Source organism: Garra rufa, chromosome 16, assembly GCF_049309525.1.
Source record: "Garra rufa chromosome 16, GarRuf1.0, whole genome shotgun sequence".
NCBI classification, from domain to species: domain Eukaryota; kingdom Metazoa; phylum Chordata; class Actinopteri; order Cypriniformes; family Cyprinidae; genus Garra; species Garra rufa.
The window spans coordinates 5143986-5162600 of NC_133376.1; the positions used below are offsets into that span (position 1 = coordinate 5143986).

Sequence of the window (18615 nt, forward strand, 5' to 3'; positions counted from 1 at the left end):
CATGATTATGACAAAAATCATAATTGTCGATTATTCCCTTGAAATTGTAATTGCGATTATTAATTACAATTATCGCAATTTACATTGATTTTTAAATAGCTTTATACCATTGTTTGAAGCAACTGCATGCCATAATTTCATATTTAAAAAAAAAAAATTATTCCTTTTCTCGTTGTCACAAATGTCAACGATATATTGGTTTGGTTTCTTTAAATGAAAAAAGTAAAAATATGCAATATGCATAGGGATATGCCGGTATCAATTTTAATGCTGCAATTAATTCCCTTACAGAAAAACCACATGAATTTCACATGTGCAAAAACACATGTGAAATTCATGTGGTTTTTCTGTAAGGGTTGATAATGCTTTTATCATGGTATACGGTATTATCACAATATTGAAATGTATTTGCAAAAAAAAAGTGGTGTCATAACAGTATAACAGGTTTTAAAAAATAACTGAACATTTAAATACAATAAAGCAATACATTAAAAATTTATAAAGTAACAGAATTTACACAGATTAAAGTGCAAAAGAATTATAAAGACCAATAGGTATTACTTTACGGTGAGATCTCTTAGTTAATGCATTAATATTCACAATGAGCAATAATTACATTTGCTACACAAGTTATTAATCTTTGTTAAAAAATACAACTCTTAGTTCATGTTAGCTCATTAAATAAGTTACAATGTACAAATAAGTAATGAATGTTTAGAAGAGTGTTTCAATAGCAGATTATGTTAAATAATGAATTAACTAATGTGTTCATGAAGCCCTAATGTAAAGTTTGACCAAACAATAAAGAATCAAAACACTTTCAAAGTTTTCTTTTTCTGTAAGTCTAAATATTTAAGTATTTGGCGCTGTGATGAACACCAGAGCCAATACACAAATCTGAATAGCTATTTAAATCATTTAAACACTTTTCAGAAACAGAAAGCTGTTTTGTTTACAGGGTTACCAGGGTAACGGCTGCATTCTGTTGAGCACCATCTGCTGTCAGAGAATGAAAGTGCTCTTTCATCCAAAGCGTCTCTCAAGTGCTCCACCATGTGCTTCTCATCCGTGCTTGTTTACATCAGAGTTCACACGTCTTTTAAGCAGCATTGTGACCAGTCGATGGGAAAGTTTTCTTAAAATGTATTCAAAATTCTGAAAAATTTGTTATAAATAATTTTTCTCAGTATTTCGATATGCCCAGGATAACAATGTCAATTAGCCTCTGACATGCTCTAAACACACCTCTTAAGCACACAGAATAATGAACTTTTTTTTTTTTTTTTTTGTTATCGCAACTTTGGACGATTACGTAATCATGGCATCCGTAATCGTGATCGTGATTAGAAATTAAATTAATTGTGCAGTCCTAATGTAGGCTACATATTCCATGTGGTATATACTATATAATTTATTATTACTACTATTGCAAATGTAAGTGTGATCAAATATCAGTGTATTGTTTATAAAATGTACCTGACATATTTCGTTCCTCTTTTTGTGTAGACGATGTGTTCTCAGACATTCCCGATCCAGCATGGATGGCTCGTCTTTCTCTTCCTCTGACAACCGACTACCATGAAAACCTGTTTATCCCAGATGGACCACCCTCCCCTGATACTGATTGTCCCGCGGCCGCTCCTGATGAGTCCACTTCTTTCTCTACGTTTGGTAAAACCCCAGAAAAGGCCCCACTGGGTGGCAGAGCTCTGATTTCAGAAGTGAGCTCTCTTTTTGAGATGCTGTTGACACAGAAAGCCGATGCCCAGTCGTGTCCACCTGCTGACGTGCTCTACAGACTTTCAGCAGCTTACAGACGCTCACTCGGCTTAGACGCATCTGCAAACGGAGGTGCTGCCCACACACGTCTACAAGGGCAAACTCCCTATGCCAACCCTATGCCATAAAAGCAAAGAATGTTACATTTCTGGTGCATTTTGGATTCCATACCAGCCTCAGGAACACTAGAATGACCCTTAAAACACTGGGCAAAGCATCATCTGTTTTAATATGTTTTTCAGCCAGGTCTGTCTGGAACAGGCTATGCCTATAAAAACTTAAAAAAAAAAAAAAATTCTAAGAACAAAAAAGAAGACAAAACTTCATATTGGCGGTGCATTATAAGAAAAAATCTGATATATCTTTTTGCAAGAACGTAAATAATTGAGCTCTGGAAGTAGCTGTTTATAGTAGCCGCAAAAAAACTTCCAAACAAGTCTTTGAGTCTAGAAACTCACTAAATCTGCTACAGTCATCCACAACCTGCAGGACTCTGCCAGGGCTGACAGCGCCCACTGCTGGCTATTTCGGTTATTTTCTTATAATGTTTGTATAGTTTGTGTATAGTACTAGGCCTGTAATAGCCAAGGAATTTAGAAATAAGCCTAACACTGTATATGCAAGACTTGGGCATCATAGGTAAGGACTGCAAAGCGCTGATGACAAAATTCAGTTATGCTCTGAATGTAACTTTTGTTTTTCTTCTTTTTCTTTGAACCCTGTAAGTTATTGATATCAAAACAAAGCTGTATATTTTTTCAGTGTCATTTTGTATATGTGTAGTGCTGTTTTTGTATTCAGAATTGACCATGTTTTCTTTTTGTAAACTAAATAAGCAAAATAAAAAAATTCAATAACTTATTGTTATATTTTGAAGGTTGCAAAAAAAGAAGCATTTTAAACCTCATACATTCAAAATTGACCATATGCACGGAGCGTTCTTCAGAACTTCTGCATAATGATAATCCAGCTCGTAAACTTCCGCTGAAGCTCATTTTATGAGAGGAGTGTCAAGAGTGTCCACCTATATATATAGGTGGACACTCTTGACACTCCTCTACTGCCTTGTTCTCATCAAAAAATGAGAAAAATAATAATTGCAACATTGTAAATAATGATAGCGGCATGAACATTCAGTTTCATATTATTTAAAGGGGTCATCGGATGCAAAACTAGCTTTTACATGTTGTTTGAACATTAATGTGTTGGTAGTTTGTGTACACAACCGCCCTACAATGATAAAAATCCACCCAGTAGTATTTTTTTAATCTTTAAAAGTAAATTGAAATGAGCGCCTTACCTTAGACCCGCCCTCAACGAGCTGAAACAGTCGACTCCGATCACCATTGTGTCGACTCAGGTGCAGGGGAAGACAAGAATGTCTCAGATTGAGTGATTGAGGTGTTCTGTTGTTCTGCCGCTGAAGATGCAGAGGTTACTTTTGTTTTTAAAAGGAAAGCGCCGATCCTGATCTACATATGCCTCTATGTTCGTGTGAATCATTCCTGATACAGTTTCACCCGCAGCAAAAGTGAGTATAAGGGTTTTTTATGCATCTTTGCAAATGGCCTTTCTTAATAATTTGCTAGTTAGCAAGTTTCGTGGCTAAACGCGGCTAAACACAGCTAAAGTAAACATAACGTCTCATAATCCCAGAGAGAGTCTTAAAATGAGTTGTGTTTTTGCAGAGCTGATTTTGACAAGGTAAAAGGCTGTTTTTTTACACTACTATTGAGATTTTTTTTATATTATAGACTTTTCATTAAGACCCTAAAGAATCATATGAACTTGTGGAATTTGGGCATCCGATGACCCCTTTAACATATAATTTAAATGCCAAGCCTGGTAATCCCAGGAGAGCACCTGCATAGTTGTACATTTAAATGCTGACAGCTAAACACTATCATAACGTGTTTAGGCTAACGTTAGCTAGCTAGCAATACTTCTCTTCAAGGACTTCTTAATCCTATTCTTGATAATCAGTAACTTGCCTTCACAGTCATGAACACATTTTTAAAATCTTGTAATATTTTAAAGCCTTCATTATTTTTCAACTCTACAGCTGTGCAACAAAATTCCCTTCAAAGATTCACTTTTCATTCATAAAGACGACATAGGAAAAAAAAAACGTCTCACAGAAAACAATGTCTTTTTTAGGATAAAAATTAGAGATGAAATTACCCATATAACCAGAAGATGTCAGCAGAGGATCAATCATTGGCTGCCATTTCAACTCCCTAGTTTTTTCAAGACGTCTTGCTTTTCGATTTATTATAAAATGACTAGTATAATAAACTGTAGTACTTTTACCACACTGAAGTATATAGGATAGCAAGTGCAGAAAGTCATTAAGCTCAGACACAAACAGCCTATAAGTGTGAATTATTTAAATACTTATATATAGTTCGCTACAAATTAAATATTAATGGTATAATAATTAAATAATGCACTCAATATGAAGCCATATGAATTTGAAATATTTTACATAATTTAATAACATCTTTTAAGCTTGATCTTGAACTGTAAAAGCTATTAAAATGCCTATATTCAACCAACACAAACTTGTTCGTGCTGTAGTTTTGTTACTCTACAATTTAGTCTGAATCATTTATTGCGCAACTGTGTTTTTGACATCAGCTTGTCTAATATCAATATAAATAAGAATATATAAAAGCACTATCATGCAGTTGGCCTGATTCTTTGAGAATATTACAGCATGACTGTGTGTTCCTTAACACTGTAAAAAGCCTGACACATTAAATAATTTTCAGAATAATCTAAACTGTTAAAATGGAACAACTTATTGAACCTAGTATGACATATGAATAGCATGATATTAAGCTTATACTCGAGGAAAAAACACCTCAATTTTAATTAATCAGAGGCCCAAACTGTGGGAGGAAAGAGAAATAAAGGAAGATTCATTTTTATAATTTTTATTTTAATATATTTCTATTATAAATTTAATAGTATTAGTAAGGCATTTCAATGCTCAATTTATTTAGCTCTAGTTTTAATTATGTGGGACAATATATGGGCCATTCTATAGAATTCAAACTGCTGTCCCACAACCAAAAAATTCTTTCTTAGATTTGTCTTATTTCCAGCCAAAATATCTAACAATTCTTTAAACAAGAAGCATTTTCTACAAGCAAAAATTATTGTCTTGTTTTCAGAAAAAACAAGTCAAAATTAAGTCAAACAAGCAAAATAATCTGCCAATGGAGTAAGAAAAATAATCTTGTTTTCTGTTTGAAATAAGGTTTTTCTGCTTACCCCATTGGCAGTTCAAACGTGTCTAAAAGTGTCTATCTGTCGGTAGATATCTGGACATTTGTTTTTTGTGTGTTATCCCATAGAATTGTCACATAATTTAGAAAATGAGAATTTGATACATCACACATGATACTTCAGTTGATTTTTTTTTCCCAAAAAATAAAAAATAAAAGTCCAAAAGTGGATTAAAATTTTAATGGCTCATATCTACACACATTTTAAAGTTGCATTTAAAACTTGAATGGACTTCAGTCTGGTAGTCAATATCAGTACCAGTATTTGATTCGCTCATAAACTCCAAATTCATCTACTCCTAATATAGGGAAAGTTTATGAAGATAGCTTAGTCTTAGTTCCTCCCATTATTTCATCATCCTAACCATCTCACGAAGCTCTTCCTGGCTGTTTTTGTCCAGCTCATATGAGTTAAGGCACTGTTTCTCTGTAATACAAATGTACAATCAATGAATAAAACAATAAATAAAAACAATTTAAACTTTATTGGAATCTATTTCACATTTGTTGTTATTGTCCACAAAAGGATAAAAAAAAAACAAGTCATGGGACACTAACAAAATTCGCCAGCCTACAATCAGATCTGAAAAGGTAGACAAGAGAGAGAGAAAAAAAAAGAGCTCAAATCAACCCCAATCTGCCAAAATCGGTCTTAAAGCAATACCTGACAAAAGAGAAGTTACTGATTTCAAAGAAGGGTATACTGTATACGTCTGAGGAATTCATCACTACAATGATGTATATGACGGTGAATGTATATCTATGTATACACATGCACAATTATTACTGACAGTCGTATTTGCTGAGGGGGAAAAAGGTTCTGCATTTCTATTACAGGCTGTAGAATTTGAGACTTCTGTCCATGCCAGTGGAAGCCAGGAACTGAGCATGTTCACCAAAAGCCACACCGGTCACCAGACCAGAGTGATCTACGAGAGAGAGAGAGAAAAAAAGTCAATATGAGACAGCAAACTGCGTGGGACGGATTTTTCAGTCCCGCTCCCGCAAGATTGTGTCCCGCGCCCGCCCGCTCCCGCGGAAATAAATGTTATCTCGTCCCGCTCGCGACATTCATGTTTTGTCCCGCTCCCGCCCGCATAAAATTAACCTATATAGATTTTTTCAGTACATCTGTTGGATTTACATGAAAAAGTTCTGTAACATCTCTTAAGTTCCACTAGACCCCAGCATAAATGCTCTGGATAAAATATTTGTTATTTAGACTAAGCATCAACATTCACAAACCACTGTTATTCTTAACAAAAAAGCAAACATGAGCTACTGCGTGCATCCACGGCAGAATGCAAACAAAGCTCCTTTAAAGCTGACATCTCAGTACGCGATCTCATAAAGCTTTTATAACACAATTGATATTATGCACAATTAGCCTTTCATAAATGTCTACACTTTGTGTGTTGTAATTCGTAAGCACGCAATATACAGCACTGTGCAAAACTTTTGAGCAGTGAGTGGACTTTAACTTGAACACCACTGATTGGCGATGCTTTCCAGAAATCAGCAGATGGCTACATTCCTCACGCTGCAAACAAGCTTTAAATCGAAACTGCCTATTCTCACGCTTACTAATCATATTTATGTTGTTCTTGCAGCTTTTGTGCAATAGATGAATAACAATTTTTTGTTTTTAGATATTTTATGTTTAGATATTTCTATTTTGCGGGAGTCCCGTGAATCATTTTATTTTCCCGCATCCCGCACACACAAGTCTCTACCCGCCCGCACCCGCACTTGCCCATCAAGTTTCGTCCCGCGCCGCACTCTGTTGCGTTGGGTCGCGAGGGATTGCAGGTCTCTACAGCAAACCTCAAGTACACATGGACTGTCACTTCACTTAATTCAGAACATTTTTTACTTCACTCACCAGAGAAGTTGAGGACCTCAGACCACTGTTTGCAGATATAAACTCGTATGTCTGATCCACCAACAGCTAGATATGTTCCACTCTGGTCAAATACCAAAGACTTCACCTACGGGAGAAAGGTGGAAATATTAGCCAAGCTTTCAGCAAACATAGCAAAACAGTGTCCAACAGATGAAGAACACATGGCAGTCATATATGCAGCCTATGTAAGGAGACCTCATAATTGTTGTCCAAAGTGATTGTCTTGAAATTCTTCAGCTTTCTCAAATCCCACAGCTTCAGAGAACTGTCCTGAGCACCTACAGGTGAAACGAAACAGGTAGGAACCGTTTAAAAGACATAATTTGATAATGTTAAAACTGAATAATGATGCTTTTGTTTTTTGTAGAGCCATTTACGGCTGAAAGTCAGGGTCATGTGACCTACCAGTGGCCAGATAGTATCCGTTCTCAGAGAAGGCGATGGCCGTCACAGGACCTGAATGTCCAGGGAAGTTGGCTACATTGGTCCGCTCCTTCAGATCCCAGATCTTAATCTGAGAATCTGCCGTGCCAGTGCCGAAAATCAGACCATCAGGATGGAACTGAGCACAGGTCAGCGCTGAAGGAAAGAAATAATGGCTTTAGATTTTTATTGGAGCATAAACTATCAAATTTAAAAGCTGTGCAATTTAGCTAACAAAATATTTAGACTCATTTTTCAGACTATCAAAAATAGGGATGCACTGAAATGAAAATTCCTGGCCGAAGACCAACTAAATTAAACACTGGGTCAAAGGCTGATTACCAAACATGGTTTTTTGTGTTTTTGCCCCCTATGTACTTTGCCGATTTTTTTCACCATTGCATAAATTAAATAGCCAAAATGTGACAGTTTTTACAGTTTTGTCTCGCTTTCCAAAAAAAAATAAAATAAATCTATTACAAAACAACAAGCTAAAAACATTTACTTGTTTTAGGGATGCTCATATTGACCGTTTAACCGTTAACAGACAGTAAGAATTTTAACCGATTATTACTATTAGTTCAACGGTTTAAATTTTTTTCTATTTTTTTACGTTTGCTGCATTGTGAAAGAAAACAATGTTTACTCACAGGCACATGTCGACACATGCAGTGCGGCTGTTCAGACATATTTTGCGGAGTAAGCACCTGCTTTACCTTCTCTTGAAGGTAAAATTGAAAATTGATTATCTTCAATAATGCGTTACTTACACACTATTGTTCTGTTTAAATACTGTGCAGTTGCTTTGACACAATCTGTATTGTTACAAGCGCTATATAAATAAAGGTGACTTGACTCTTAGTTTGTGTAACTGATGTAGTAGCCTATATGCAACATGGCATTGGCGACATTGGGTTATCAGAGAGTGAATCCGTGAATGAATGTATTCAAATTCTGAATTAATTATAGTCTAAAAAGTGCGCGCTCCCCTTACAACCACTGGAAAGCTGTCAATCATACATTACTGTAGTTCATCGCAATCTCACAAAGTTAATAAAAAGTAAAATAACCTTTACATTGTACAGTTAATCTCTTATTTACATCATGTCTACACTTTTTTAATGAGAGAGTTCGTGGAGGTGTAGAAATCAGCAGAACTGAAACCGGCACTTTGAGTGGTGGATCGTAAGTGGATCGACAGCCGCCTCCGATTGGCCACTGCGACGATAAAATCAACAGATATGTCTGTGATTGGCTATTGAACGCTGCGAAAACACATTTCTCCACATATGACCAGTGGATGAAAAGACCCGAACCGCGAATTGAAAGGATTTTTGTGATGTGTTTTTGTCGCGGATCTAAGAGTTAACAGACAGCGTTACAGTCTATCCGTACAGCATCATGTCCACATGTGAAAAACTAGGTACACTGAGGTATAGGCTGGCCTACTATATTATTTTTATGTCCAATGAGAAGAATAAGACTGGTACCGTTCTTCAAAGCGCATAGAAGGATTCAGTGTGTTTTAGTTTTGTCATCTTAAATAGGTAGTTATTTAATATATACATATTTAGTGTAGGCCTATTTATATTATTCTTTTTTTTTCATTCAGATTTTCTCTGTTCTCGGAAGCGCAGCTGATGCGTGAAAATTTGAGTATATGAATGCAGTTTTTGTTGTTGCTCTGTATGCTGCTGTTTGCACTTTAAAATAAAACATTTGCTTGTATTTTTATGTATCATGACAGATACGTGCATTCTGTTTTTATTTTAAACAAATGTATTATTCTAAGTTCGGATAACGAGCAACGGTTGTCGGTCAGGGAAATTAACCGAAATGAGCATCCCTAACTTGTTTACTTGAACATTTTTTAAATTCTAGAAGACATTATAGCCTACCAACAAAGCACAGTTTAACTTACAATGAGTAAGTTAGTAAAATAATATTCTTTGGCCATTTTTAAGACCCCCTTCTTAAATCAGGCATGTGTTTTTAATGTCCAAATAAATGCAGCCTTGCTGAGCAAAGGAGAATGTTATAATAAATTATTAATAGAGCTGTTGTAATGATTGTTATTTTTGTCTTTATTTCATTTTACAGAACAACAGTAAAATTACAATAAAGTGTGATACGGACCAATAATAGCATATCTGTATTTTTAGGCTGAGTTGGTCGTCCGTGTAGAAAGAGCAGTACCTCTTAAGATCTTTGGCATAGTTTAGATTTATTACTGATTTTGGCATACCTGAATTTTAAAAAGTGCCCTACTCACATACATTGGAGTAACTTAATACAAATTGTCTCATATCACAAAAAGTCCCCCCAATTGTAACACATGGGTGGAATAATTATAGTTTTTATTGTATTTTTTCATAATTTTATGATAAATTCAAATAAAAAGTTTTTATTTGGAAGTCTGATTTTTGAGATCCGTTTGCTCCATCACCCTGCAGACAGTTTCTTTTGATTTCACTAGGTGCCAGTAAACCTTGTTTTTAAAAGTTATTCCCTCAGTTTCACAGACATGGCTTAAGCCTAGTCCTAGACTAAAATGTAAGTCTGAGCTGTTTCAACGGAAAGAAACTTGCACTGACTGATCTTAAAATATGTCAGGGCCTTTGTTTTGCCTCAATATGCACACCTGTAATTTTTTTTTTCTAAGGCACATTTCTAAAAATCACTGAATGTCTTAACTGAACTATGGCCTAATCCTGGTTTAGACTAAGCCCTGTCTACGAAACCGGGCCACTGAGATTTATTTGAATGGAGGCAATATGTCCTCTAGGTGTCTCCATTTGGCAAAATAAGGAATACCTGATTTCAAAAGTGTCCCATTCCCACATACATTGAGCTCATTTTACACAAAAATTGATTTTATTAAAATAAAATGTTCTCAAGTAAAATTGTTGAACTTTTTCGTGGGAAATTATAGATTAATCGATATAAAAATAGTCGTTAGCGGCAGCCCCACAGTGCCCAGCCCGAGCCGACGGGGAGGAATACATACCACATCCAGCAGTCTCATCGGTGACTTTAGTCAGGACACGTCCAGTTTGGATATCCGAGAAGGCCCAGTACTAAAACACGCACACATTTTAAATGCATTACATGCTGACAGACAGAAAACAGCTTCAAACTATGATTTTGAAAAGTTTTTGAAAATCAGCTTCTCTTCATTAAGAGAGCATAATGCAATTAGTAACATGTTTATGCGTTGCTTGTGTACTGTTCCTCAACCATCAGTTTGTGTTACCTGGTCCTCAGACGAGCTCAGTAAGTAGTCTCCGGTAGCGTGCAAAGAGAGGCCGGTAACACTGGCCTCATGGGCCCTGATGACCTGCACACAGTTGCCTCCGGTAACCGACCACACACGGATAGTGCTGTCTGGAGACGCCGAGAACACCACCGACTGGCGAAGGACAAATAAAGAGATATGAGAACTGAACACTAACCAGAAATTAGTTGAAGTAAGAAAAGCAAGAGCAACAGCCTACCTGAGCAGGATGGTAGATGACAGATGACACCTTTTTGGTGTGCCCTTTGAGGGTGGCAACAATCTGTTCCTCTCGGCGATCAAACACTACCACATTCTTATCCGCACCACCTGGGGAAAGCATGACAAAAACTTTTGTAGAAGTGCATATGCGAGTGCCAAATTGTATGCATGTAATCATATTATAATAGTACCGGTGAGGACTTTGTTGGTGTCTGTTGGGCAGAGATCCAGAGACAGAATTCCTGGTATACTGGCACTGTGAAGACCCTATTTAAGGAGGAAGAAAATAAATGAGTTTTTTTTTATTGTGAGAGGACTTGCCTGCTCTTTACATAGTATGCAGCCTAATGGATGCTAAATGACATTAAAGATCATGAGTGGCTGACTCAAAACACCAAGCTAACATGATAATGTAATAAGAATAAAAATGTATTGCACACACAAACATAAGATCTAACATATTTCAATTTAAGATTTAACCATTTAATTCATTTTTCTTTTTAAGACAAGTATTTAATAAGATTGTGACAACTAATCGATAATGAGAATGGAAAAAAAAATTTAAAAAAAAAAATCAATCATCAATCAATCAATCAACGATCAATTAATGACATCTGTGCTCTTTGCACAGAAAACCAGTTAATTTTCCATTGTATTTTATTTATTTTTTCCCCCACTATCAAAGTAGGGACCAGCTACTGTTATCTACATTTTTCAGAATATCTTCTTTTGTGTTCAATGCAAGAAATAAAATTAATAGATTTGGGACAACATGTGAGTGAACTGTCCCTCTAATGCTGTCCCCAGCATGTTTAGTTGTCGCTTTAGGAAGCTGCACGCATCTAACATACAGGCGCGCATTCGTGTTTCTCTCAACTGTTTGCTTTCAGACAGCTTTCAAATAGCTTTGTCCAGTAATCAGGCCCTGTTTGACAGGCTTTTAGCGTGCACGCTTCAGGTTTACACGCTCATGAAGCGCATGCCAGAAAAGCGCGCGGACGAAATTACATTATGTGTGCTATTTAATGCATTTAGAGACTTTTCCAAAATGCTTCTTTGAGTTATTTTTCTAGCCGATTAATGAGTTTACGGGCATTGAATGGCTTTTCTGTAGTAAATGTGAAGTTCTTGTTTTGTGTTGTAACTAGTAATAAAGAGAAAGAGATGATCAATTCACATGCACTATGTGCTGCCAACTGAACTAATGCAGCAATTTGTCACGCCACATTAAAGAGTGTCAAAACGTTTATTGTTTTGAATTCTGTTATAAGCGCTAATCAAACACCACTGTTTTGAACATTTTTTTTTCTTAAAGCCAGGAATAAAATAAAGTAATTAAATATGCATTATTATCAATTCTGGACAAAAAAAAATCCAAAATTAATAGTAATAATAAAATAGTTGAGCGAATCAAATTCACTGTAATATAACTTAGCAGAACCTCCTACTTCAGGTTATACAAATTAAGATGAACAATTAATTGATTGTTAAATTAAACAATGATTGATCATGGGAATTTATGTAAATTGGAATCCCTAGAGTGAATAATGGAAAAGTCTTATTGGCTACTCACAGCATGGGACGCAACTTGGCGGTACTTGCTGAGATCTTCTGCTCTGACCAGCTCCTCCGGCACAGTCTTTCCTCTCTAAGAAAAACAAAGCCATACAAAAAAACTAAGTACATTATGAAGGTACACACTGCTACACACAGCGACAAAAAAAATAAAAAGCACAAAGTAGCACTGCAATTGAAATCCTCACCTTCTTTCTCTCGGTGGTTAAGACTGTAGCCTTGTCTTGGAGCTGTGAAAAAAAGATCAGTTTTTAAATGGTTTTGAAAAAGTGATCCGATTGCTAAACATTCAGCCGTGTGGTATTTGTTTCAACGCACCTTCTGTATGATCTCTGGAGTCATTCCGACCTGCTCACTGATCTCCATAGCCTCGCCACCAGCACCCTAAGAGGTCAAAACAGTTTAAAGATATATATTAAAACAAATCAAACAGACTGTTCCATAAATGCTAGTGGTGGGAATTATTTGGACTCATGATTTGATTACTGGGGCCTGCAACAATGATTATTTTGATAATCAAATAGTTGGTCGATTATCTTTCCCATTAATCGGCTTAAATCCCATTTTTTTTTTTTTTTAATGACAAAAATCACAATATTCCACATTCTGCCCAAAGTCCTTCAAACAAACGTGCCAAATGAATGTTATGAAAACAGTGCTTAATTTATTTATTGTAATAAAGACAAGACAAATATCTGAAGAAAAACACTATAAAGCGCTTGACTATTTTTTCATAGATAACATCAATAATTATAGCATAAGAAATAGCCTACTGCAGGGCTCTAGAGTGCGACCAATTTGGTCGCACGTGCGACCTAATTTCTCAATGGTGCGACTAAAAAAAATCTAAGGTTGCACCGGTGCGACCAGCCGTTCGAGGGGGAAAAAAACGAAACTCCGTCACTCTTAAAGTCTCCCTGTTGCTCAACAACAGACACACATTAGACCCATATCGTGGTCTAAACCAATCAGAGATGAAGGATGGATCCCGCCCCCCCTCTGATTGGCCGTGGTCCAGATATTCCTGTACGTGTGTGTACGTTTGAAAATGCATGTGATGCAGTCAGGCTGTCTCTACATGGTCAAGCGTTTACAATGCCTCCTCCGCAAAAACACGGACTGGATCGCGGACTCCATTAAAAAAAAACGAATTTACTATGGCGCGGAATGCCACGTAATACGTCGATTTTTGGATTGATAAATCAAAAGTTGGTCTGTCACTTAATTCAAATCGCGATATGGACTAAGTTAGTGTCTGTGAAAACTGAAAGGCAAAAAGACCGTTTAATATGAATCCTGCATGTTCCGTTTGCCTCTATGTATGAATGGTGGAGACGTGTATTTTTTTTTACTACACGCGTATAGTCTATTGAAGCACGCGTGACGCTCCCGCTAATTTTTGGCATTTGCATCTCACATGAACAGATAAACTCAATCGCCAAATCGCTGCTGTGAGTTTCACTTTTACCGTTTCATTTGAGAAAACTAGCATCATATCATACTGTACACACAGAAACTTCACGGCAACCTGTCAAAATAAAAGTACGGTTTAACATCAAACAGAACAATATTAGTCCTGTATTACTTTTGTACAGTATAATGTAACGTTAGGTGTTTATATATTCCTATTTATAAATCATATATATATTTGCCAAAAATTAAAAAGGTTTATTTTTCATTTGATTAAAAATAAATAAATGTTTATGCTTTCATTTGATTATGAGAAAAATTAAAACAAGAATAAAAAAAAAAAAAAAAGATTGTAGAGCCCTATTGATCAAAATGTTAAAATAGAGAGTTTTGGACTTATTTTTTCACTGAAATGTTTTCGTTATTACACAAAGTAGGGTAAAGTACCGGGAAAAAAAAAAAAAAAAAAAAAAAGCTGGAAACCTAGGGGGAACACTGATTCTTATGAAGAAAAATGGCTTGAACGTAAACCCGACGTACAGCAATGATGTTGCATGCGCCCAATTTATAGGAGTCATCGCATCAAGCCATGAGGTGTTCAGTTTGAAGCCCTTAAAACACTTAATTTAGATTTTCTTTTTAGTTAATTATCTTGAAATTTGAAAGTTTAAATTTCAGCTCAGTAAAGCACTTTAGGCACCAACACTTTTTCAGTAAGTTGCCTTTCTTGTAGAATTGTGCTTCAAATAAAGAACTTTATATTGACCAGATTGTTAGTTAATCATTTACAAGTCAATATTGCCTCTATGGACAGGGATAAAAAAAAAAAAAAAAAAAAAAAAAAAAAAGTGAACTTGTAAAACTGCGGTGTTAAATGTGATGCGGTTGAAAATTTGGGTGCACCTAACTTTTGTGCTGGTGCACCTAAGAAAAAAAGTTAGGCGCACCAGTGCAACCAGTGCAAAAAGTTAGTCTAGAGCCCTGTACTGTTACTAAAAAGCTTACGCATATTGGAAGACTAACCAACACAGAAAGCTAAAAAAAAAAAAAATGTTCGAATCCCGACTTGAGGACCTTTCCCGATCCCGCCCCCTATCTCTCTCCCGCTACGTTTCCTGTCAATTCTGATCTGTCCTATCGTAATAAAGGCAAAAATGCCAAAAATAACTCTTATAAAAAAAAGAAAAAAAAAAAGAGCCTAATGCAGATAATAAAGATGATTAAAATCAAACTTAGTGTTAACCAACAGGTGAGAGTAATGTTCTGCAGGAACGCGCGTTCACTTTGATCAAAGTCACGTTTACTGTCATTTCTTTATATAAAAGGCGGCTATGAAGCATCTGATATTTATATATCAGATAATTACACGCTGTTATCTCTTTACAGTTCCTACTCTCCATAAATATGTGCACTACATGTTGTCTTTTAAACCTAAATTTAACATTCAACGATATTTCAGCACAATGAAATGTTTTTGCGCTGAGTATTAATTGTCTCCCTGTCTGTGTTCCTGCTGTCTGACGCTCATTCGGTAAAGGTTTAAACTTAACACAGACTGTCTGGATGGACTTTTATGCAAAAATGGAAATGCTTTTGTGAATTTGTGAATTTGCTGAGGATGCAAACGAATCTGTCAAAGCGCCTCACAGGGTAAGCCATTACGCTATTAGTTTATTTTCATTATCGATAATAATCGATTTTGTTTTGTTGCAGCCCTAGTTGGCACCGAATCATTTATCCAAACAACTAATTTGTTTCAGTTGCAGCTTTGTTTGGAAATATCATTGACCACTACATAATGTAGTGAAAGTGGGTTTTTTTTGCAAGTGAAACCTAACCCTAAAGAATGCATAAATCATCTAGGGAGGATTACTGACCACGGCAGCAGGCTGAGAAGCAGGAGCGGCTTGTGGAGCCACCAGTCCGGCTTGAGGTTTGAGTGTAGCCAAAGCTGCAAGCAGAGTAAAAAACACGTCAGTAAAAGAACAGTACTATCAGCACATCCAGAAAGCACAATTTTGCCACACTTACCCTCTCTGGCGGCAGTGACCTCTTTTGTGAGACGAGCGATGACTCTGCAGGCCGCGTCGTGCTGGTAGAGAGCGTGAGACAGCTCCTGTCGAGTCGTCTGCAACTGTTGCCTTAGAGTAAAACTGTGCAGCATTACAGCATCCTGGAAGAGAGACAAACTCAGCGATGGAGAAAGACATCATGCATTTATTGTCCACACAGCCAGGTTAAAGCACTCACCCACTCATCCTGCAGAGATTTAAGGATGGCGGGAATACTTGTGGCAGAGGGAGCCTTTGGTCGAATGGGGTGAGACACTAGAAGTAAAGAAATATATGCGTTAGGAAATGGCCATAGAGCATCTGAACTTGGCATTAAACCTGTGTCTCTGTAAGTTACCCTTGATATCAATGAGCTGCTCCTCAGACAGTGGCTGTCCATTGATGGGGTCAGCTCCATTCTCCGCTATGTATTTCTCGATCAGACGCCTCTCAAACACTTGATTGGAAACAGGAGAGACACAGGGGTGCTCTGGCACCTCGTTTGAAACTGAAATGAGAACCAGATTTCATTTAATAAGATGCATTCAAATCAACAAATATTAAGTCTCCTTCCTCTTCAGTAGAAAACACCTTATTAGAGGTCCACCACTGTTAACCAGATGCTTCTTATACTGCGTTGTCTAATATTTACATTCAACAATTAGTCTTATATTCACGTCACATTATTGGTATGTTATGTTTGCCGTATTATAAAGCCACCAAGTTTCAGACACAAGCATGCAGTACATTTTGCAATTCATTCGCTTCTAGTTCAATGAAATGCAGCAAGAAAGCACCGTCATAAAAGTGCAGTTTCTCAAACATAAAGTTTCTGCTAATGTAGCACAACAATGGCTAACGCTGCACACTGCTAATCACTCATGCTAACAGAAACAAACTCAACTTACTAGCACAAACCAAAGACATCTCGCTCAGATAGGCGCGCTCCCGCTTTTCAACCGAAGCTGAAATAAAATCAATTCATAAAATTAAAATCGACACAGAATTGATTAATTTTTTTTAAATCAATGAAAGTGCTGCATGTCCTGAGTCAGAACACGTTGATGTGCCGTGCCGCTCAAACAGCGGTGCATGACGGGATACTGACTCCTCCAAAGCGGAAGATGAAACCGGTGGTGTTCTTCCAGGAAGCGCGCGGCAAGACATATGCAGTGATTTAAAGATAGTGGCCTTTGTTAGTAATGATCTTCTTAATAATCATAAGCGGCTTAATAGTCTCAGGTTGACAGAGCGCCGAGAAATGTAACAGACACCACGTGACTGTAATGAAGCCTGCGTGCTAGGCTATAACATTATTTTCCTTTATTGGAAAACAACAGGGAGGTTTCTTGCACAGGCACAAGGTCCAAAACTATTTAAATCTGTTGGAAACTATTGTTCAAGAACAACTTTACACGTCATAACACTCCAGTTTGGAATAATAGATACAAAAATTGGACAGAAAGAATTGAAACACGTACGCGCACTATGTACGGATTTCTTAAAGGGGACGCGTCAGGACAATAAAAAAGTAAAGTTACTCTTAAAAAGTAATTAATCAAAGGAATCAAATAAGATCCTACCGGACAAAGTGAAATTTCGTTAAAAAATTACAATGCCCAATAAGATTCTATGAATGAATAAAAGACAGGACAATGCAAAATTCAATTAAAATAAATCGGAATGTCCAATAGGATTCTAAGAATCAAATAAAATCCTACAGGACAAAGTGAAATTCCATTCAAATAAATCGGAATGTCCAATAGGATTCTAAGAATCAAATAAAATCCTACAGGACAAAGTGAAATTCCATTAAAATAAATAAAAATGTCCAAAAGGATTCTAGGAATCCAGTAAGATCCTAAAGGATAAACTGAAATTCCAATATGATTCCAAAAGGGTTTCTTTAGAAGGTTATGATTTTTGTGAGAAAAAAACTTACTGATAGTTATTAAAATTGTATTTTACAGGTTTATTATCCAAACCCAATTAAAAGGGAATACATGCTTAATGACTATAATACGGTTGAAATGAAAAAAATAAATGAGGAAAAAATGTTTCTTTCCCCCTACCTCCAAAAGCTGAGCTTCAAGATTCTAAATGTGATTTACCCTACTACCAATTTTTTAAGATTGAAATTGAATTTTGATGTAATTAATTGTTTTTTGTGAAGTTTTAGATCATGGGTTTTTTTGTGTGTGTGATATGTTACAACCTTTTTGGAGAGAGTTGCAAATCTGGTTAGGGATGTTTAATTCCCACCAGGTTGTGAGGTTTGGTATTGTTCTTAAAAACAAAGAGTTTGAATTTGTTATTAATTTCCTGTTAAGTTTTTTATTCAAAAGTGCAAATGGTCTAAATCTAAACCCAAATTCATTCAGTGGTGGAATGAGGTTAAACCCTTATATACATCTTTAAGGGGAGACACTGCAGGGAAAAATGCTGTTTTTTCATGCATCTGTCAAGTTTGAGATTTTGTGCTTTTTGGTTTTTCATAGTGTTTTTTTCAGACTAGTGGAAAGAAAACATCCAACAAAAAAAAGGGTTTCACAGACAGGGCTTAGACTAAACCAGGATTAGGCCATAGTTCAATTAGGACATTTAAGTCATTTTTATAAACATGCTTGGAAAAAAACATTACAGGTGTGCATCTTGAGACAAAACAAAGGCACTGATATATTTTAAGAT

The 18615-nt window shown here is 36.3% G+C and overlaps 2 protein-coding genes across 2 annotated transcripts in view; one reads left to right on the top strand and one right to left on the bottom strand.

The window, feature by feature from the left end:
* Positions 1 to 2636, top strand: part of pcdh12 (protocadherin 12) — a 21075-nt gene extending 18439 nt beyond the window's left edge. Inside the window, exon 4 of the mRNA XM_073820592.1 lies at positions 1507 to 2636. Within this exon, the coding sequence (XP_073676693.1) occupies positions 1507 to 1907 (401 nt within the window). The 3' untranslated portion in view covers positions 1908 to 2636. The remainder of the gene's footprint in view (positions 1 to 1506) is intronic.
* Positions 2637 to 5535: 2899 nt separating this feature from the next.
* Positions 5536 to 17221, bottom strand: prpf19 (pre-mRNA processing factor 19). Its single transcript, XM_073820699.1, has 16 exons — positions 16836 to 17221; positions 16286 to 16435; positions 16127 to 16203; positions 15908 to 16049; positions 15754 to 15827; positions 12785 to 12850; positions 12655 to 12696; positions 12465 to 12539; positions 11083 to 11158; positions 10890 to 10999; positions 10649 to 10804; positions 10403 to 10472; positions 7378 to 7551; positions 7168 to 7250; positions 6952 to 7057; positions 5536 to 5998 (listed from the first exon to the last, which is right to left on the bottom strand). The coding sequence occupies exons 1-16, from the start codon at positions 16852 to 16854 to the stop codon at positions 5901 to 5903; spliced, it is 1518 nt and encodes a 505-aa protein (XP_073676800.1). The 5' UTR covers positions 16855 to 17221; the 3' UTR covers positions 5536 to 5900.
* Between the last annotated feature and the right edge of the window lie 1394 nt (positions 17222 to 18615).

Coding starts and splice junctions, on each gene's coding strand:
- prpf19 (XM_073820699.1), bottom strand. Junction 11,159..12,464: donor GCCAAGTTGCGTCCCATGCT/GTGAGTAGCCAA, acceptor CTCCTTAAATAG/GGTCTTCACAGTGCCAGTAT. Junction 5,999..6,951: donor TGAGGTCCTCAACTTCTCTG/GTGAGTGAAGTA, acceptor TCTCTCTCGTAG/ATCACTCTGGTCTGGTGACC.